This window comes from Arvicanthis niloticus, chromosome 3 (assembly GCF_011762505.2).
Source record: "Arvicanthis niloticus isolate mArvNil1 chromosome 3, mArvNil1.pat.X, whole genome shotgun sequence".
NCBI lineage: Eukaryota > Metazoa > Chordata > Mammalia > Rodentia > Muridae > Arvicanthis > Arvicanthis niloticus.
In genome coordinates, this window is record NC_047660.1 from 86,944,124 (window position 1) to 86,966,315 (window position 22,192).

The 22,192-nt window shown below is 43.7% G+C and overlaps 1 protein-coding gene across 6 annotated transcripts in view; it reads right to left on the bottom strand.

Annotated features, from left to right (window-relative positions):
• Positions 1–2,266: 2,266 nt before the first annotated feature.
• Positions 2,267–22,192, bottom strand: part of Ldb3 (LIM domain binding 3) — a 60,439-nt gene continuing 40,513 nt past the window's right edge. For all 6 annotated transcript variants that reach the window (XM_034497260.2, XM_034497257.2, XM_034497259.2 and 3 more), the window contains 5 exons: positions 18,097–18,565; positions 16,374–16,554; positions 15,757–15,877; positions 10,874–10,989; positions 2,267–3,772 (listed from right to left, as the gene is read on the bottom strand). In XM_034497260.2, coding sequence (XP_034353151.1) covers positions 3,683–3,772; positions 10,874–10,989; positions 15,757–15,877; positions 16,374–16,554; positions 18,097–18,565 — 977 coding nt within the window. In that variant the 3' untranslated portion in view covers positions 2,267–3,682. The remainder of the gene's footprint in view (positions 3,773–10,873; positions 10,990–15,756; positions 15,878–16,373; positions 16,555–18,096; positions 18,566–22,192) is intronic.

Consider the following 22,192-nt stretch of genomic DNA (forward strand, 5'->3'; position numbering starts at 1 on the left):
ATTGGAGTTTAAGTTTTTCGAAAGCACATTCCTGAAGTCACAGTCATGTTCTCGATGTCCAGTGCTGTCCTCTCGACACATGCATGGTAAGTGTTCAGTGCGTTGTTCAATCTAAAATGTGTTTACCGGATGGCTTCTATCAGAGTGCTTTACCATTCAGGGTGCTTTACTGAGCTTCCTCCCGAAGGAACATCTCTGCATAAGCCTTGCTTTCCCTCCCGTAGGCTGTCGGGGACAGTGGAGCACACGACACAGAGGACAACTGTTTGTGGTGCAGAGGACACTAGTACACGTGATAAAATAGTGAAAGGGAGAATGCTGTGGGTGGAGGGGGGGTTTAAGTGGAGATGGGGAGCACAGCCAGGGGGAGAGGGGAGGAAGGGGAGGTCAGCACAAACTAAATATGTATGAAGATGCCATAAGGAAACCTACTCTGTAAGTCAAAGGAAGGGGAGGTTAACCCAAACTGACTGTAGGAGCTAAGGTGGGAGGAGTAAAGACAGGAAGAGGAGGAGTAAAGAGAGGAAGAGGAGGAGCTAAGGGAGGGGGGACCTGGAGGCTGATGTTCGCTTGTCTGTAGCAGTCAAAGTTAGTTGGTATATCTAGGTTGGGTATTGGGTTACACCTCTGATTGTAAGGGTATCTTGTTATTGATCATTACTAAATATATAAGCCTTTGGATAATCTAAGCATTAGAGTCTCATTTTTCTACTGGGCCATCTCCCAAGCTGGCGTCTCGTGGGTGGCAGGGCTGGTGTTTCTGGCTGGCCAATTCTAGACAGTTGTGTCTCATACTTTGATTTATGGGCCTCTAGATGTTAGCTAATTTTTTATGACACATGAAGGAACTTTACACAAAAGAAAAATCAGCATTTGTACGTCTTTTTTTTTTTTTTCTGAACTTTATTTTGCTAAAAAGAATCCACACGGACCAAAAAGAAGAAAGAAAAGAAAAACAATAAAGAAAAAGAAAACCATGCAAAATAGTTTTATGCACACCTCTAACATATTATATTCCAACTTCAGAAAATTTACCAAAAAGAAAGGAAAAAGACCCCAAAGCAAGAATACTCGGGTTGACAAGTTCACATTACAAAGGCTAGATTGCTAACACAAACAGTGCCAATACAAACCATTCTACTCAAAAGGTGAGTGTCTTATTAAATTAATGCCAAGAATAACACGACAAACTGTACTCCGCCTGTGCACTCGTAAAAACCGTTTGCTGCCACAGGAAAGATGTGATGTTAACTGATCACATACAGCCTTAATCTTAACACTATGCATGCTCACCCTGTGGACCATCCTTGAAACTTGCTCCTTCTCTGCTACCTTTATATTGGTTTTTGGCAGTGCTGGAGACCAAAGCTAGAGAATCCTAAGTCCTAGGAAAACTCTGTACCACTGGTTTACACCCAGTCTCTAAAACGTTGTTTTGTATTTAAAAAATAAGAGTCATTTAAAAATATATGTAAACTATTAAATATTTTTTTAAAAACTATTTAATATAGGATAATGGTGATGCTTTCCTTTGAGATAGTTTGATTTTCTTCTTAAAGATCCTACAGAAAATGATAATGACGACTCAGGAGCAGTGTCTGTGATCATGTATAAAACCTTTAGAACGACAGTTTGGAAGTGTCATGGTAGGGATTTGTATTTCCCTTCCTCAAGAGCAGTTCCTAATCACTTAGTAGATAGTTGGGTTTTGTTTTTTGTATTTTTATTTGTTTGTTTGTTTTTTAAATCAACTGCTTAGAAGCCTTCTGTTTAGTCAGCGAGCTCCTCATCCCTGAATATTTCAACTTTCCAAAAATAACAGACTACACAAGGTACTGTTCTGCATGTCTGGACAACTCTCCAGGCTGTCCCAGCAGAATTTACTCAGCCTGGGGCTTTACATAAAAAGTAGAGTTGCTGTTTGGTAGAAGCATGGTTCTGACCTTCCTTGGTGCTGCCTGGACGGGATTGGTGATTCCAAACTAACCATGGACTTCCAACTACACAATGTCTAACTAATTCAGAGTCTTCCAGGGAGGACAGACCCTCAAGTAGGATGGCAGTCTCTTGGAAGCCTTAGCTCTCAAAAGAAGAAGAGTTTGAATGCATTCCTATGAAGGATTTCAAACATGCAAAGCGAAAAATCCAAAACAGGATGAAGGAGAGAGGGGCAGTGGGTTGGTAGAGTGCCTGCATACTGTGCTCCAGTGAGAAACACACACACACACATACACACAACCTGCTTCAATGCCTTTTTCAATGAACATTCATCCTAACAGTGCTTCCTAGAAAGAAAGGCGACCGTATCATCTCAAAACCCAGAAAGGAAGCCACTTTCTTTACTTCTAAATAGCTTTACCAAGCTTACATAACTCCACATATATGTAAGAGTCACCTGCATTGTAAAAGAGTCTGAAGGCCAGGCCTATTTTAATAAATCTTCTAAATCTATTTGACTATGTTCAAAATATTGGCCCAAATGGCAAATGCACCCTTTCCTCCTTGCAACAGTCAGCATGATTATATACTTGGTGTGTTCCACTTAAAGGAACAGGTAAGGAGGACGGAGCAGCCCTGGAGGTGGGAGGTCCTGCAGCCCATGCATTCTTCTTGAGGTTAGCAGAACGTCCTCTCCCCATGTGCATGTGCGCAAGTGCGCCCGGGAGCCTGTTCTACCATCCCTTGTTGGACACTCTTTTTTTGTTTTCCCTACTGAACCTGTTTGAGGGTGGGGCTGAGGAAGATGTATGTGAGCCGTTGTGGGTAAGGGTGAAATACATGCATAGAACACTCATGCTCAGGACCCCCTTCAAGCAAAACAAAGGCTAAACCCGACCCACAGTCTTTTTCAAACCTCTTCTGGTTTTGTAAAGCAAACTGGAGAAACCCAATTTCACTTTCCCTTAACAATCTGAAAAGGAGCAAAGCCTTCCAGGAACTTTAGATGTTTCAGATCGAAACAGGAGCAGATGCAGAGAAAGCGCATCTTTTCTCGACTGTCCGTGGCATGAACCAAAGACCTCTCTGGAGCCTTTTCATTTGCCCAGTGATGGCCCCGCCATTGCTTCATATGTCTGGGCTCCCCTTACAAGTTTCAAGTTCGTTCAACATCTGAAGTCTGATGTGCAGAGGTAGTAGCTCTGTGATGCTGATGGAGCAACTCTTCCTTTTTTGGTGAGGAAAGCCCAATGGGTCTTAGCTAAGGAGCTCTTAGTGCCGGCTCTAAAAATATCCACACAGCAAATACTGTTTGGCATATCATTGTGCCTGCCAAAGATCTCTCCAGAACTCTGATGCATGCTTTGAATTCTCCTTAACTGCCCAGAACTCTGTCCCCACACTGGCGACAGACATGGCCAGGGAGTCTATGATTTTTGAACATTGGGTTTTGTTTTGTTTTTCACTGTTGATTTCTTGGAGTCATTTCCCCAAAAATCTAAAGTCCGATTCCGGCTGTGGATTAATTACTAGCTGGGTTTAGAAATCTTCTTTTGGCTTCTAGTCTGAACTACAATAATACACAATCTGTGTGTACAAGAAAAGACGAAAGTTATACTTCAAAAGGGCTCAATCATTTCCTCTCGCCCCTTTTTCCCTCAGAAGAAACATCAGCTTCTTTGACTCCTTTGTCATCAGTAGCAGGAGCAACCTGGGCTTGGCCTGCACTAACCACTCGGGGCTCCTACACGTTGATGGCGTGCGCATGCTTCTTGCACAGAGGTTTGTCTTTCTTAGAGTAGAACGGCTGCCCCTCCAGATTCACGTGGCAAACCTGGGAGGGAAAACAGAGTCACGCTTTTAGAAAAATGCTCTGTGGCACTTAACCAGGAGAAGAATCAGCCTGTTTTTTATCCCCTCTGTTTCAAAGTTGAATGACTGAACCAAATATGTAGGTTGAACCATATAGCATGAAGACGTCCAGGGGGTTGAGGATATAGCCAGTTGCATGGACATCATGCATAAAGTCCTGATTTTGATTTCTAGAGCCACATAAACCAGGTTTGATGGGCATGCCTCTAATCCTAATGCTGGTGAGGCATTAGGAGGAGAGTTAAAAGTTCAAGGGCAACCAAGCTACTGAGAATTTGTCTATAAACATATAAATAAATACCAAAATAAAAGGCTTTCAAAAAGCATGGAGTGCAATTCAAAATGAATTAAATCTAGTGGAATAGAGAATATATGTAATAAAGATGTCTAATTCATGCTATGCTGTGATATATGTCCTAATTAAATGTGTTGTTGACATGGGCACAGGCAAGGAAAGGACCTCAATGCCTCAGACCCATAGGAATAGCAAAGATGTCCCCTGGTCAGGCTCAGGGAAAAGGCAATGAGTCCCCTGGTCTGTGTGCAGATTATAGTTGTTTGAATGAAAATGGCCTTGATAGAGGCCACTGTAAGGAGTGGCACTATTAGGAGGTGTGGCCTTGTTGGAGGAAGTGTGTCACTGAGGGTGGTCTTTGACGTTTCAGATGATCAAGCCAGGCCCAATGTCACTCTCTCTTCCTGCTGCCTGATGATCCAGATATAGAACTCTCAGCTATCTCTCCAGCACCATGTCTGTCTGCATGTCGCCACGATTCCTGCCATGATGATAATGGACTAAACCTCTGAACCTGTAAGCCAGCCCCAATAAATGTTTTCCTTTATAAGAGTTGCTATGATGCTATGTGGTGGCACACGCCTTTAATCCCAGCACTTGGGAGGCAAAGGCAGGTAGATTTTTGAGTTTGAGGCCAACCTGGTCTACAGAGTGAATTTCAGGACAGCCAGGGCTACACAAAAAAACCCTGTATAAAAAAAAAAAAAAAAAAAAAAAAAAAAAAACCAGAACAGAGTTGCTATGGTCATGCTATCTCTTCACAGCAATAGAAACCCTAACTAACCATGTGTGGGAAATGTGGACCACAGCTTCCATCTGGATATGTACAATCTGAGACTGCTTCCCTATAGATATTGGCTAAACCTGCCTCTTTGTTTAGCTGTATATAATAACCTGGCTTCTTGGATTCATATGTATAAAATAAACTGCTGCTGGTGCCTGTCCATCAGAGAGCATGGCCCACTCTATCCCAGCTTTTCTGTACACATATACACGTATATATCCATTGTTTCTTCATTCCCTGTTGCCAGAGTTAGGTTAATCCCTAAGTCATGCAAGGTTATAGCACTATTCAAAATATATATAGAACCAGTATTAGTTAACAAGCCAACGCCCACAGAATGGATTAACATTTAAGGGAAATACTATTAGCAAACTAAGAAAGCATTAAAGATTGTATTCATTAAATAATTTAAGAGGAAAGAGAAAAGATCTCTCAGAGATAGCATCCCTACGAACACAACAAACTAGATAAGATAAAACCCTCAATATCTTGTTACCTTTAACATTTCATGAGGGCAGCCAAAAAAGTAAAGAAAAAAATTACCCAATCAAAAACAAATTCCAAAGTGTCCAAAGGGAATGAGGCCTATTCATGTACTACTAAGAACATATTAATACAATTTCTTTCAGAAGGAAGATAATCGTATACATTTTTGTGATAAAAATTGCAATGGGATGCTATCATAGGGATAAAGACCAGTCAAACATAGAAAAGTGCATTCAGAAAACACGCACACACACACGTACATATGTATGTATGTATGTGTGTATATAAAGTTATATGTCTCCATGATAAAGATATCGAGTATTGTCTGAAGCTGAAGACGTTCTGGAAAGAAGGGAGCTAATTAATCCTTGCTGGGGTCACTGTGGCTCATTTAATTCTCACAAAAACTTCATGGGGGTAGATCTGCCTTCTCTCCATTTCACAATTCAAAAACTGGGACTCAGAGAGTTCAGATATTTTTACCTAACTCACAGACCTAGTAAACCATAGAGCTGGGAATTATGTCCAGGGCTGTAAGAACCCAGTTCCATGCTTTTGTTCCTGAACACCTGAGCAAAGTAGGCTGTGTTTACTTGAAATGGTTCTGTGCTCTTGGCTTTGCCCAGAGGTAACCCTCTGAAATGTCTGAGGGGTTGGGTTTCCAGTATGTGAACTAGACCCCAGGGGGGCAAAATGCTAACATGTAAGAGTTGGCTTGGAAGTCATTCTGGCAGAGATGGGTCCCATTCCACTGAGTCATCCTTATTGGGGAGCAGAATTGGACGCAACAGCTAGACACTGGCCTCAGAATAAGCCTGTTGTCAGTGTGACAGAATCTAGAATCACCTGTGAGAGGCTGTCTTAATTACATTAATTAGTGTGGGAAGATTCTTCTTAACTGTGAAATCATTCCCTAGGCATGGACGGTGGTATCTTGGAGCAGATGCACTTATCACTCTCTTCTGACTGTGACCAGCTGCTCCCACCACCTACTGCCTTGAAGTCCCTTCGAGATAGGCTGTATCATGACCTAAAATAAAACCTTTTCTCTGTTAAGTTGCTTTATCCGAGTATTTTATCACAGCAACAGAAAAATAACTAAGATGAATTCTCAAACTTTTCTGGGTAGAAAACATTTTGCTCTGAGTTGAGCTTGAGGCCCATTCAAACAAAGGTTGGAAAGGGGCTTCATGATGGCCCAATTGGGGAAGTTATATTTGTATTACATGGGTGTCGAGGTCCACGGAGGCTAATATGCTGAAAAGTTACCTGGAAACATCCCAGGTAGATACAGCAATGCTGAACCAGGTGTTATGATTTGGAGGTTGGTTGTCTCCTGAAGGCCCGTGTGTTGGAAGCTCACCCTGATCTTACTTAGCCTTTTAGCCTGACTCTTCCACACACACCTCCGCCCTCTCACACTTTGGATTTGAGAGACTGCTGACTTACTGCACTCCCAAATTGCTCATAACTTTTAGCTCATTTTTTTTCTGTCAACAGTCTAGATTCCATAACAGTGGATGGAAACTTGCTTTGGGATACTCTTACTCCCCAAATTCCAGGAATATTTGGCAAGCTGAATTCCTCTAAGGAATGTCTATGAGGGCCAGTGAGATACTCAGCAGGCAAAAGCACTGGCTGTACAGCCTGGTCACCTGAGTCCAATCCCTAGAACCCATTTAAAGATAGAAGGAGAGAACTGAGTCCAGAAAGTTTTCCTCTGACCTCCACACTCATGCCACATCCTAGATGTCCTACACTCACTGACACACATCATTCATACACATGTCCTACACCCACACACATCATTCATACACATATACTACACTCACTGCCACACATCATTCATACACATATACTACACTCACTGACACTTATTATGCATGCACATATACTTAAAACAATACTAATAAAGTTGAATTTTTAAAAATATACTTTCACAATAATAAAGTTTAAAAAAGAAAGAAATGGGGGAGAGATGGCTCATCAGTTAAGATCCTTGTCTTGCAGAGAACTGAAGTTCAGTTCCTAGCTCCCACTTCAGGCAGACATAACCACCTATAACAACAGCTCAAGGTGTTTTGCCTCTGCAGATACTTGTATTCACATGCCTGCATACACATGCACACACATGCACACACACACATCCACCCTACCCTAAAATAACTTAAAATGGTAAGAATTATACACATTGTGTGTGTGTGTGTGTGTGTGTGTGTGTGTGTGTGTGTGTAACCAGGAGCCTGGATAGTGCACACCTACAGTTCCAGCCCTTTCTTGGGAGGTAGGGGCTGGAGGATTATAAGTTCAGTAGTTTTTTAGTTTACTTCAGTTTATTGGCTTCTGGGGGCCATTACAAGTCCCCATGTTATCCTTGGTTAAATACTGAGTTCAAGAGACTAGCCTGATCTACGTGAGATTTTGTCTCAAAAAAAAAAAATAATAAGAATGTGCTATACCCTATGATTTAACTGAAGAAGAAACAATACAACCATAAAACAGCTAGTTTGAAACTTTCTTATGTTTGGTTTGGTTGGCTGTTTGGTTTGTTGTTATTGTTTTTATATTGTATTATTATTATTATTGTGCATGCAGGTTAAAAACATTATATAAAAACATATACTCATTTAAAATGATTTGGAAGCTGGGCATTGTGGCATGAACTTGAAATCCTATCTCTTGGGAGGCTGAGGCAGGAAGATTACATCAAGTTCAGGGAAAGCTATGTAGTGAGACGTTTTTGCAGACAAAAACAAAGTGATTTAGAGCCAGGCTTGGTAATGGATGCTATCATTCCCAGAACTCAAGAGGCTAGCCTGGGCTAACAAAAAAAGGAAAGAATTTGGAAATAGAAAGAAGAACCTTGAGAAAGAGGAAGAGGAGAAGAAGATAGAAGAAGGAGGAGGAATATATGATTTATGGATTTAGTAAATGGCATGTCACTTGTCTAACACATACAGAGCTCTGGGTCAATCCTTACCCTAAGAAAGGAAGGGAGGGAGAGAGGGAGAGAAGGCAGAGATAGGCCCAAAGTTTTCCACCTAAAGATTTCTTCTCAAACTTTAGAACAATGTTCTACTTCACTGTCTCCATAGAGCCGTGATAACCTCATGGTGCTGGTTCAAGAGGCAGATCCAACAATCTCCCTGTCACTTTCCAAGGGACAGGACCCCTGCCCAGTTTCTCTTGACGAATCAGCTAGGCATTGCTATGGGCCTCTCACTTGTCTTACTTCTCTGGAACTTTGTTCTGCCCCAAACCTTACTTCCTTCTGCTTCTGTTCTAGAACTTCTGTGAATTCAGCACAGCAGACTCAAGGGATTGGTCCCTAGATGACCGATGCCCTGACTCCCTCTCCAAGTAGCACACCCTCTGTCTCTTCAGCCTCTATGCCTTTTCCTGGACCTCCTCCAGGTCTCTTGGATCCTTCTAGACACTGGGCATCCAGAGTTGTAATCAGTGTCAAGCAAGCTGAGGCTTGAAATGAAGAGTTAAAGCTCTATCTATGCTCAGCCTGGCTGAGCCCCAGCTATGCAGGAGGCCATCCTAAAGGCAGCTAGTTACACACTGTCAATATTTTGGAGAAGTCTTGATATATTTAAAGATGTTTTAAAAGCAACTGAAGAATTTGTTCAAAGAATGTTAAAAGTGGTAAGGATTTGAATCATAATCCCAATACCTGGATGGCAGAGGCAGGTGGATTTCTGAGTTCAAGGCCAGCCTGGTCTACAGAGTGAGTTTCAGGACAGCCAGGGCTACACAGACAAACCCTGTTTAGATAGGAGGAGGGGGTGTGAAATTATACAGGAGGAAGGTAGCTTTTGCTCCAATATGACTTGTAGCCTTGTAAGAGAGGAGATGGCTGCAGAGGCAGATGCATATACATACACAGAGGAGAAACCATATGGAAATAACAAACATGACTTGGAAGGTGGAGACAGGAAGATCAGAAGGTCAATGTCACCAAGCATAATGGTGAGTGCCTATGATACCAGCACTTGGGAGGCAGAGGCAGGCAGATCTCTATGAGTTCGAGGTCAGTCTGGTCTACATAGTGAGTTCCAGGACAGCCAGGGCTACATAGTGAGACCCTGTGAAAACAAAACAAAAGGAAGTTCAACGTCATCCAGACTTAACTAGAGACCCTGACCCCCCCCCCCAACACACAACAGTTAATGTAACAGTGGAAGCAATGACTAGAACACTGTAATTAGCTAAGGACTAGAGAGTGTGGCTGTCTATAAGCCCTTTGATTTTTTATTTCTGTCCTGCTGAACTGTGAGAGATGTGCTATTATGATGATACTATTATTATAATACCCTAGGAAACTAATACACAGTGAACAGAAGGCACCTCACAAATAGTAGGGGAAAGAGTTAAGTGTAGAACTCAAAACATGGCAGTAAACCTGATGACTAGGAGTATCCTGCATCCTAAGTCCCTAAAACATTATCCGGGCTTAAACAGCACAGATCTCTCTCTCTCTCTCTCTCTCTCTCTCTCTCTCTCTCTCTCTCTCTCTCTCTCCCTCCCTCCCTCCCTCCCTCCCTCTCTCTCTTTCTATATCAAAGCTGGCCTTGAGTTCACTGTATAACTGAGGATAACCTTGAACTTCCAATTCTCCAGCCTCCATTTCCCAATGATTATATGTGTATGTTACCACAGTTGGTTTATATGATGCTTGAGATTGAACCAGGGCTTTATGCGTGTCTACCAACTTCGCTACATCCCCTAAACAGCATAAATATGTCATATATACCCCAAATTCACCTCGAGTAACTCTGGTTCTTAAAATGCCAATAGCTCTTTTATTTTTCCTAAATAAAATTAAGCCAGTTAGCCTGACATTACGGGAATTTATTAGGGATGAACATTTCCTGCTTCCAACTCAAGTCTGAATAATAGTAAGCAGTTTCACAGTCTCACCTCAGCTGAAAGCCCTCTAAAGGGAAGGTCAGTCTCCTAGCAAGATACTCTGCTGCTTCAGCTAACTGCACACAGTTAATAGTTAATCTCAGGCTTATCTGCTGGCTGCTGTACATGAAGAACAGAACCACTTAGGGAAGGAAAGTGATACTCAGTCCTGCTTTCTAAAGGGATAAGAGAAACCTTATCTCAGCCTTTCATAGACCTGGTCAATAAGCCGAGTACTGGGTTCCCGGGACAGTCTTCACTCCATTTCAAAACCAAGGCAGCATATAACCTTGGGAAGCCACCTGCTTCTTTTAGCCACCATTTGCTGCCCTCACTATTGTTGGTAAGACAACATGCTGGTTCTCCTGGGGTACTTAGCTACTTTTGGTCTCTAGATGATCATCGGTAATACAGCTTTCTTTACCTGTGATGTCTCAAGACATGGCATATGCAAACTTCAGGAACCATTACGGCACCAGGGTGCCACAATTGCATCCTTGTGTGTCGAGAGGTAGCCAGCTAGGCTGCACTTTGTCCCTTCTATCCCCTGCTCCAATAGTTGGAACTCCAGGCTAGAAACATACCGCACAAATGAAGCAGGTGTCATGCCAGGTGTGGCCTAGGGCCTCGATAAACTTGTCACCAGCTTCCACAGGAAAATCACATCCATGACACTTGGTGCTGAACAGGTTAATGTAGTCTGAAATAAAAGTCAGCATGAGACAGGCAAAGAACAGTCAGCCACACAGACCCAAGACCAGGACAGCCCACATTAGTGGACTGGGTGCCATGGCCTGGTCATCTCACAAAACATCCACTCACATGACTGACTGCACTTTTCGCTTTTCTGATAATTTGTATTAATGGTGTGTTGACTCAGACTTGGGCTCACTTACCGTCTTGTGCTAGTTTGATTTGTAAATTCTTTCTGGAATTGTCAAGAACATCCTTGAGGATAATTGTTTCTTTTGGGTCTGCCTTCTCTGATAGCTCAAAAGAGGTCAATACTCGAGTGGAAACTTAAAAATATTCTTCAGTGTCCAATCACTAGGCTTATTTTGGAAGATTAAGAATCTTTAAGGTTTTCTTTCTCTTTTAGACTTTATTTTTAGGTGTGTGTCTGTGTGTGTGTGTGTGTGTGTGTGTGTGTGTGTGTGTGTGTCCTGGTGAGGGGGTTATAGGCTGTTAAAGCTCACCATGTGGGTGATGGGAACAGAACTTGGGTGCTCTAAGGAGCATGCACTCTTTTTGTTTGTTTGTTTGTTTGTTTTCAAGACAGTGGTTCTCTGTGTAGCCTTGGCTGTCCTGGAACTCCTTCTATAGACCAGGCTGTCATGAAACTCAGAGATCCTCCTGCTTCTGTCTCCCAAATGCTAAGATTAAAGGGGTGTGCCACAGTCACCTACCACCACTAACCAGCTAGTATGTGCTCTTAACTGCTGAGGTATCTCTCTAGGCTCAGACTCTTTCAAGTTTTTTTTAAGTTTTATTTTTTTATTGCTAACTATGTGTATGAGTGTGGGAGTATTATACACACACATGGAGACCATGAGGTTGGGGCCCCTGGAACTAGAGTTACAGACAATCGTGAGCTGTCTGACTTGGGTGCCGGGAAGTGAACTTGGGTTCTCTGTAAGAACTGTATGTGTTCTTAACCACTAAGTCATCTCTATAGTCTATCTCTAAGACTTTTTCGTCATTCTAGAATGGCGTTTGCTTGACCATCCTCCTGTCATTGGGCACTCACATTGGCAACAAAATTTTACTACCATAAACAGTATTTGAGCTACTCTATAGGGATCTGTCCTTCTCCTCCCCCTAACAAGGGAGACAATGCTACAAAATTCTACTTATAATGCTTCCAAGTCTACTGATTACTTTCATAAGAATGGTGCTGTGATGTGAACGGTCCCCCAGAGTTTCCATGTGAGAAGCCTCCCCCTTGCAGCGATGTTTGGGAGGCAGAGCCTAATGGGAGACATTTAGGGTTTTTGGGCAAATTAATGTTATTATTAAGGGAATTTATTCAGGAGAAGTAGGGTTCTTATACCAATGAGCCTGGTCTCTTGTAACCCATTTTCTTTCTCTTTTGCCCCTTCATCTTCCACACAGCATGATGTAAGAAGGCCTTTAACAGATGTAACCTCTTGACCTTGGATTTCCCAGCCTTCAGAAGCATGAGCCAAATACATTTCTGTCCATTATAAATCACTCTGCTCCAGACATGTGTTTACACTAGAACCAGATTGACCAAGACAGACGATGTCCTCACAAGAACCTCAACATTAAGAACCATGCTTTGCTTTGCTATGTCTTCCAACATGACGCTTAGTCAGTGGCCAATACTCAACACAGGTATAAATCAATAATTCAGTGAATTACCATATTTGTGTAAACAGATGTATCAATAAGAATAAAGGTATCCAGAAGTGAATCAATCTATTTTCACAATGTCTCTCACAGACTGACTTAGCATTATTTTATTTTTTAAATTTTTGTCTTGTTTTGTGGATGAGGTAATCAAGGTTCAATGACACAAGAGTCCCACACTTGAGGCCTCCAGTCCTGAGCGCCTTTCTCAGAGTGGTAGCACAATTCTGCCATACTACTGTAGAAGTTCTCTAGAAAGGTCCACATCCCTTTGAAAACTTCACTCCTCCCTGCATTCCCCAGTTCCCCAAACGTACTTGTCTCTCCACAGCTCTACCACACCTGGCCTCTTCCTGTGGCCTGTTCATCTCTGTGAACAGTGTATCTATTCACTGTCTTAGACCACATACTGAGAGGTAGTGTGCCATCAAGCTTATAAACATGGAGTCTGAAGAAAGAAAAAGCTAGTTCAAAGTCCATGTCTATTAAGGAATTCCTGAAACCTGGGGCAGCCGCTCAGGGCTGCAACCTTCCCATCTATGTAATGCAGATCAGTACAGCACCAAACTCATGGAATTGTCACTATGGACCAGACTAAGAAATGTAGGAAGCATTTGTCATGAATATTAACTGTTGGCTCTTATTTTAGAATATTTCATAAATGGATAAAGGAGAGAGACGATCTATCTATCTATCATCCATCCATCATTCCTGAATGGCCATGCCAGTACACGCCATGTTAATGACTTAAATTTCTTTTTTTTTAAAAAAATATATATTTTGGGGTGCTGGAAAGATAGTTCAGCTGTTACTCTTCTAGAGAACCTGGGTTCAATCCCCAGCACCCACATGTTAGCTCACACATATCTGTAACTCCAGCTCCAAGGCTTCTGATAGCCTCATACAGACAGCATGCAGGTAAAACATATTGATGTTCTGTTTGCAGGTATATCTGTACATCAAAAGAGGGCAATTGGATCCCATAGACAGTTGTGTGCTGTCATGTAGGTGCTGGGAACTGAACCCAGACCTCTGGAAGAGCAGCCAGTCTTCTTAACCACTGAGCCATGTCTCCAGTTCAAGATTTTTTGAAGTTTATTGTTACTATTATTGGTGTGTATGATTTGTGCCAGGGAGTACATATGCAGGCTAGAGGACAACTATGTGGGGTTGGCTCTCTCCTTCTTTCTCATGCGGCTTCCAGGAGTCAGAGTCATGAAAGCCACCACGCTTTCGCCGAAAGCCCCTTTATCCACTGAGCCATTTTACTGGCCCCTGCTTAAGGTTTCTAAGGTCAGAGGCCTCACCGAAACTGATATAGATTACACATTCAACATATGTTTTGTGGATAAAAGAGGAACAGAAAACAAAGAAACGGTTCACCTATCTGTCTTAATTAGCAATTCCTTCCCATGTTCTTTCACAAGCTCGTTCTTAAGGCAGCTTGAGTCTTCTTCTGGAAGTCTTGCTTACTAATTGATTTACTACTTGAAACTTGGTTTTGTGTGATCTGGAGGCTCTGCTTTTAAAATGGATAGCATAGACTGGCAGTGATGGCACATTCCTTTAATCCCAGCAGAGGCAGGCTGAACTTCTGAGTTCAAGGCCAGCCTGGTCTACAGAGCATGTTCCATAGGCCCGCCAGGGTTACATTAAAAAAAAAAAAAAGGTCTCAAAAATAACCAAAAACAACAACAACAACAAAAGAATGATAGCACAGATCTGACTAATAGTATTTTTAAACAGTGACATTTTTCTCATTTACTCTACAAAGTGAGACTGCCGTCAATAATTGCGCTTACACATTCAAAATTATGTACTTAAAGTGAGCAAGGTGGTAAATTTCATGTTATGTGTCTTCACTACAGTATAAACCATGTTGAATAAGTCAAAGCCAAGTACAGAATCAATGGTGTGACGCTGACTGTCGGTCATAAAGGGAGAGAGATGTGCTATCATTTCCTCTTTACAGCAACAGAAGCCGAGGCACTGGGTGATACCTGCTTACTCTGGAGCTGGAAAACGAGTTCTCCCATGTAAAGGGCCAAAAACGTTTCTTTTAAAATTCAGTTAGGAAGCAAAGGTTTTGGCTTGCTTCTTTCCATGGAGGAACTGGAATGATTTTTCCTATCTGACTTCAATGTCTATTATGTTTCTTTTTCAGTTCTCAATCAATGCACCCGCTCTGCCCACTGCAGCTCCGCCCACTGCAGAGCCACTATTGTCCGTAATCAGCCCCCTTGTTTTCCATCTGATATTCTGGTGCCGGCTGTCTCAGCCTTCAAGTCTGTGTTCACCTTATTGGACCCTGCCTCAAAATTCTTCCTGAAAGAAGCCAGCTCTGAAGGAAGGAGGGTGGGACTAGAAGCCAGCCATCCAGGACGTCTGTATCCCCTGAACTTACATACAATTCCCCACACGTTACAATAACATATTACACTCTGACGTGCAGAGGGATTGGAGAGCTGTGGAGGGAGCCCAGCAAGCTCCACAGGACAGAGTGAAAGGGGCGCTCACCATTCCATGCCTCGGCCCCTCCCAGCTCCCATCCTCACAGCCACCCTATAAGGCAGGTGTTTACAGTCTGGAGATAAACGTTCATCAGCTTTACTTAGGGTTACAAAACTGTCTCCGGGTGGGACTGGAAATAGAATCTAGGATGAAGGCTAGAGGTGGCCCTCTTCAGACTAGTCGCAGGTCAACATAACTTGAAAGGTTTCTCAAGCAGTTTGCCAACCAATGTGTGACTCAATATTAGAAACAAACAGGGACTGGTCTATAGAATACATTGTAACTCTGACTTCTTTCCCCCCAAAGCTGAAACCAAATGAAAAAGAGAAATAGTTCAGGTAATGTATAATGGCAGGATTTAGCCATTAAAAAGAAAGCCAGGAGCTTGTGTGAGGCTCTGGGTTTGATTCCTGGCACATGAAACAAAACCCATGAGACCTTCTTCCCCCTCGCAGTAAGGTGTGAGTGGATGCAATCAGGAGTTAGTTTTTTATACCTGCCTGTCAACCTGGATGGGACATGGACACAGGGCCTTCCAGCACGTTGTCACACTGCATCCTATGTGTACCAAATCCCACAGGCCTACCTTTCTCACAGTATGGCTCTCCATCCTCCATGTGGAAGAGGCTGTTCCCAAAGGGCTTCTTGCAGGCCGCGCAGACGAAGCAAGTGGTATGCCATGTCTGTCGCAGGGCGTGCATCACTTCCTGGAGGAAAAATGCCGAGTTCAGGACAGAAAATTTCCCAAGGGAAGGGAGCTAGGCTTGACTTCCGCACCAGGCCTGGCTGCTGCCCAAGTAACCTAGGGAACAGGGCAGGAGGGCTCACAAAGCAGGTGCTGAGGAAGACAGGGAAGGTAGAAGAGGGAGACTCAGGGCCACAGGCAGATGAGCCCTGAGGGCAGGCTATGAGGCAAGAACTTGCTCTGCAGAGCCCCAGCACCATTTGAAGCTGGTGTGTGTGTGTGTGTGTGTGTGTGTGTGTGTGTGTGTGTGTGTGTTTATCATTCCTTGCCCAAGTTAATTAGTTTTCCTGGCTTGGTAGTGAGTGGTAAACTGATTGGATTCTGGAATGGAAATGGAGTTGCTTTTGCTGTGATCAGCAATTTGTTGAGTTTCTAACGGGACCCCAAAGAGGAAGAGAGGTAGTCAGTCCCCCTGAAGAAAAGACAAAGGTCAAAGGAGAGGGCTACTGCTCACTTACCCCCATGATTTTGGTGTTACACTTGGCACAGATCGGGGCAAAAAACTGCTCGTAACACCGTTCACAGTAAACATTGTTCTGCTCCTCCACAAAGCACACATCTGCAAGGGAGTTCTTGCAGTAGGCACAATTGAACTCTTCTGGGTGCCAAGAGCGGCCCATGGCCACCAGAAAAGGGCCCCTGGCATGGCAGAAAACAACATTAAAATGAGCCCCCCAAATTAGAACTAGATATTTTAAGAACCCCAGCAACATCCATATGTTTACCTAGTAATGCTCACTCTGAGGGTTGTTCTAATGAAATAGCATGTAATTCTGAGAAAGCCCCCCAAGCAAAAGACATGTATTGTTACATCAGTTAAAATAAACAGAACTGGAAAACAGGGCATGGTGGTATATGCCAGCACTTGGCAGGCAGATCTCTAGGAGTTCAAGGCTAGCCTGCTCTACATAGTAAGTTCCAGTCCAGCCAGGGCTACAGAGTGAGACATCCAATAAACAGAACCTGGAAGTAATCCAAACATCTACCACAGAGGATGTGATAAACACATCACAGAGTTCAGTTTATCGTGAGAGCAATGGTTATGGGCCTAACCTTTATTAAACCACTGTGCTAGACACCCCCTCAAGAAGAGTTTTACAGGTACTGGAGAGATAGCTTCACGGGTAAAAGCACTGACTGTTCTTCCTAGAGGACTTGGGTTCAATTCCTAGCATCCACATGTCAGCTTACAACTGTCTGTAACTACATGATCTGACACCTTCACAGACATACATGCAGACAAAACACCAATGCACTCAAAATAAAAATAAATACATTTAAAAAAATAGTTTACATTTGTCAATATATTTAATCCCCATAGCAATGCCTTGAAGGAGGAATATTATGATATCTGATAATCAGTAAAGACAGCCAAGTCCCAGCAAGGCTGAGAAGCTCACTCACTCGAGGTCATAGGGCCAGGAAGAGGTAGACACAGGATAGAAACTTGGTCCAGTTTCAGATTCCGAACACTGGCACCGTCAGAAAATGTTCTAATTTTTCCGCTATGTTTTCTAGTTCTTCTCTGCTCATTTTGCTTTTGTTTTTGAGACAGGATCTCACTGTCTAGCCCTGGCTGGCCTGGAACAAACTTTAGAACAGCTTGGCTTTGAATTTACAGAGATCTCCCTGCTGCTGAACCCCAAGTGCTTCGATCACCACACCTGGCTTCTGCTTGTTTTTAAAGAGTATGTTTCTCACATATGGAAGCATAAACCATACATATATACAGACATACTGAATTTAATGAGCGCTGTCTGAGAGCCCTGACTTCTAAGTGAAATGACTTGCTGGAATTTCAGTGAAGTGTCAATCAGAGCTCTAAGAGGCAGGGCACTGTCTGTGAAAAGATCCAGAAGAAACTCTAAAGAAAAGTTGGGTCAAACCAGCACAGTGCACACAGCTTGCAATGTGCTCAATAAACCTACTGACAATACAGCTGAAGATTCCCAGAACCCAGCCTTAGCCCAAGGGGGAGCTCCTGGCACCAGACACCAAGCTGGGAGCTTCACCCCGCTTACCTCATGGAATCCTTCCAAGTCCCCAGGGATGAGAGTGTCATACAGGTATGGAAGCGAAAGCTCATAGAGGTGAGTCTCTTTGAGGTTGTCCTGTGTGGCTGGCCTTTTGCCTATATCTGCCCTCCTATGTGCCACCCCACCTATATACCAAAGCCTGTACCTGATGACATTGTTACAGTGCCCACAGAGGGGAGTCCGGCTGCTAGCTGGGAAGCGCTCAGCTCTCTGGAAGGTGCCCCTGGCAAGAGGAGTCACTTGTGGGCCTGTTGGGTTGTAGGCTGGAGCCCCCCTGGGCAGGGTCTGCTTGCTGACAGAGGTGGTACTCTTTCCAGGAGCAAACTTCTGAGAGAAGCTGTCATCGGTCACCCAGGGTGGGCGGCTGGCAGATTCTGAAGGGCCCCCACTGTAGGCAGCTGATGGTGTAGGGGTATAGTTTGGGGCAGGTGAGGGGGTGTAAGCTGGTGCAGGGGAAGGGGAGTATGTGGGAGCGGGTGAGGGGGTATAGGTGGGAGCAGGAGAGGGGGTATAGGTGGGAGCAGGAGAGGGGGTATAAGCAGGAGCTGGTGATGGGGTATAGGGAGTCGAACTGTAATTGGCTCCTGGAGATGGGCTGTAGGAAGATGCAGGAACTGCAAGCCAAAAACACCCAAAGAATGTGTGTTAGGAATTTGTTCTCCCTCATCTCTCACCCCAGCCAGAGAACCATACAAGATGAGCGTAACATTGGGACAGTATAACTTCAATGATTAAAGGAGAGGTGTTTGCGTATAAGTGTGTGCTTGTGTTATAAGTAGAGTCTGCTCTATTTACTGAGACTCAAGTATGCTAAGCAAATGCACTATCACTAAGGTACAGACCCACTTGCCGGAACTTCTTGGTGAACCAGATTTCAATTCTCAGAAAAAGCCCTGATAAACAAGGGTGACAGCAGAGACCTGGAGAGCTTGCAAAGGCCCCAGAAAGGAATGGAGCTATAAATATTGAAGCTGTTTAGGGTGGGGTTCTGTGAGGCCTTGGCTGCCCTGGTCCTGTAGAAGGTGGGAGCAAGAGTAGAAGTGTCTGGGACAGGAAGTGGGTATAAACAGGTCAACTCAGCATGGACTGGAGGATGGTTTCAGTGGTACCCTAGCTGGTGATCTGACTCCCAGTCATCACAATCAGTAAGTGTTTGCTGTACGTGTAACAAGTCTAATCTTCACGATGGAGCAGATGTCCAGAAAGCTTAGGTTCATGTTTCATGTTTAGCTACAACCACTGTCTCGAAAAACAGCTTGACTTAATTTGTGCAGGGTTGAAATTCTATCTGGATTTGATAGGTACCCACCGATCTTAGCCACTCAGTGAGCCTAGGTAGAGGGGCTAGCACCATGCTACCCAGGGATAGCTGCCCATTTGGTCTCTGACTGCCCCTGCCAGCGCCTCTTGCTCTTCTACATCACCTTGGTGCAAACTGAGAGTGTACATGGTACCCCAGAGGTTAACATTAGTGAAAAGAATGTACTGCACTTCTTGCCTTCACAGAGAGTAGAGAAACAGTTCATCATACAGAAGGGGCATTGTAGTTGCTAGCACAAAACACTCTCTACCAGGGCTCTCAGAAGCCAAGATTTTTCTGGCCCCCACTATAGAAACAACTCAATACATCTAGCTGTGTATCCTGAGAACATGGTCTAGCCAGTTCTCTGCCTATAGCAAAGATGGCTCTAGAAGTGTCACCTCTGTTCCCAGTCTATTCTTTTCACTAGGGAGAGTATCATGATAGCCCCCCTGCCCACATCCAAGCTAAGCCTCGATGGAAGCAGATCTCTCTGGATCACAAATGGACTCAGACCATGGCCCTATCTGGTCTCTTTCTCCTGTCTGGTGCCCTGAGCCATCCTGGGTTATTCAACTTGGTGCCTTTTATTCCCGGCCAACAAAAACTTCAGAACTGGGAAGTGCAGGGCCCCCTTTGCTAGAGGAAGGCCAGGGATATGCCTATGATGACAGAGTATAAAGGTGTAAAGCCTTCCACAGCCCTGCCCTAGAGCCATCCTGGGAGTGAGACTAACTCCCAAAGGCAGATTCTCTAGCTAGAATCTTCCTCCCACTTACAGTATGGGTGAGGCACACAGCAGGTCATCTGAGTCAGCCTCTGCATTATCCCCTTTTACACTCGAGGGCCTGAGTCCTCAGAAGATACAGCAGAGCAAGAGTCTAAACCTCCCTAGAGAGAGCTGCCTTTATAAAGAACACAGATCCGATTTCCACTGGTGTATAACCTCATCAAGAAGTCCGTTGTAACACTTAGAGGAGACCCCACACTCTGGAAAGAAGCACCCTTATCAAAAACTCTAGTTTGAGGCTTGGAATTCAGCAGTTAGAATACTTACCTTTTTGAGACTTTGGGCTCCACCCCTAGCATCCCTCCCTCAGGAGAGCCCTGGTTTCACTCTACAACTTCCTAACCCTGTATCCTTGCTTGAGTAATTCATTCAGCCCTCTCTGGGCCTGTTTCTCTCTCTCAAAATGGTATTGAGATTATAAGAATTAGGGAATTATTAGGACTAAGAAATGTGAGTGCTTATATAGTGGGGCGGAGGAGTGCAGGAGAATGCACATCTGGATTCCCAGGATGGAATGCACTATCAAGTTCATCTCCAGGCCTAAAGCCCTGAGCAGGTTTCCTGTAGGATGGCAGTGGGCAGGGAGCTGTGATTCTCTGAAATCACATTACCAGGAATTGAACCTATTTTTCTGGTGATAGAATGAATGATGTCCTGCCTACCTCACTGGGCGTGGTGGGAACCCACAGGAGGGACACGGCACACACATGTGGCATGTGTAAAGTTGTAAGTCCCAAACTCAAAGGTGTTGTCACCCAACCCACCTCAACAGTTTTACATGGCTTCCTACTGTCCAGAGAGTTTCAACATGCTAGGGACAAGGTGACTTTAGGGATACTGTTAGAGAAGGAGAGTGGGGAGAGGTGACCCACAGAGCTCCAGAGAAGCTTCATCTCTGTTGTAAGCATTAGGGTTCTGTATAAGTCTTTGTGCGCTTTGTCTTCCTTTCTCTTCGCTTTTCATCTCATTTCTTCTTCTATCCTTTGTTTCCTTCTTGTGTTGTAAACCACAATCCTCTGCTAAAAGTGATTATGCATTTTTTTTTTTTTAAAGCAGAGTTTCTCTGTATAGCCCTAGCTGTCCTGGAACTCACTCTGTTGACCATGCTATTCTGGAACTCAGAGATCTGCTTGCCTTTGCCTCTCAAATGATGAGATTAAAAGCAAGCAACCACCATCATACCCAGCCAAGCTGTTTGGTTTTTGACATGTAGCCCAGATTGGCCTGGAACTCACTACGTATTCCAGGCTGGCCTCAACAATTCAGAGATCCTGGTATCTCCGCCTCTTGACTGCTGGTTTACAGGCATGTGCCTCCACACCTAGATCTAAAAGAAATTAGGAACGAAAGCCATGTGATGTTCAAGACATGGCTTTATGTGCTAAGCACCTGAAATATATATGGTTAGTCTAAATTGAGATGTGCTATTAAGTGTAAAAATCTGAAGACTTAATAAAAGAATATAAATTATCTCAGTAATAATTATATTGATTGTATGTAAAACTGTTTTTTTGGGGGGGTTTTTTTGGTTGGTTTGTTTTTTTTTTTTTTTTTTTTTTTTTTTTTGGTTTTTTGAGCCAGGGTTTCTCTGTGTTGCCCTGGCTGTCCTGGAACTCACTCTGTAGACCAGGCTGTCCTCAAACTCAGAAATCTGCCTGTCTCTGCCTCCCAAGTGCTGGGATTAAAGGCGTGCACCACCACCACTCGGGCAAAACTGTTTATTTTTAAATTTAATGTGTGCTGATGTTTGCCTGCATGTGTGTCTGTGAACCACTTGCATGCCTCATACCTAGGGAAGCCAAAAGAAAGTGCTGGCTTCTCTGGGACTGAAGTTATAGTTTGTTGTGGGTCCTATGGAAGAGTAGCTAGTGCTCTTAACCACTGGTCTGCCTCTTTGGCCCCTTGTTTGTTGGTTGGTTGGTTTTTTTGTTGAGCCCAGTCTCTGCATGTTACCCAGCTAGCCTCAAGTGACCTTCTTTCTCAGCTTCTCAAATAGCTAACATGCATCTGAATAGTGTCCAGCTCTGAACCATTTTTAATATACTGAGCTGTGTCTGGAAAGACATCCCAGTGGTTAAGAGCATGTACTAGTAGAAGACTGGAATTGGGTTCCCAACACTCATCTCTCATGGCCTATAATTGCCTTAAACT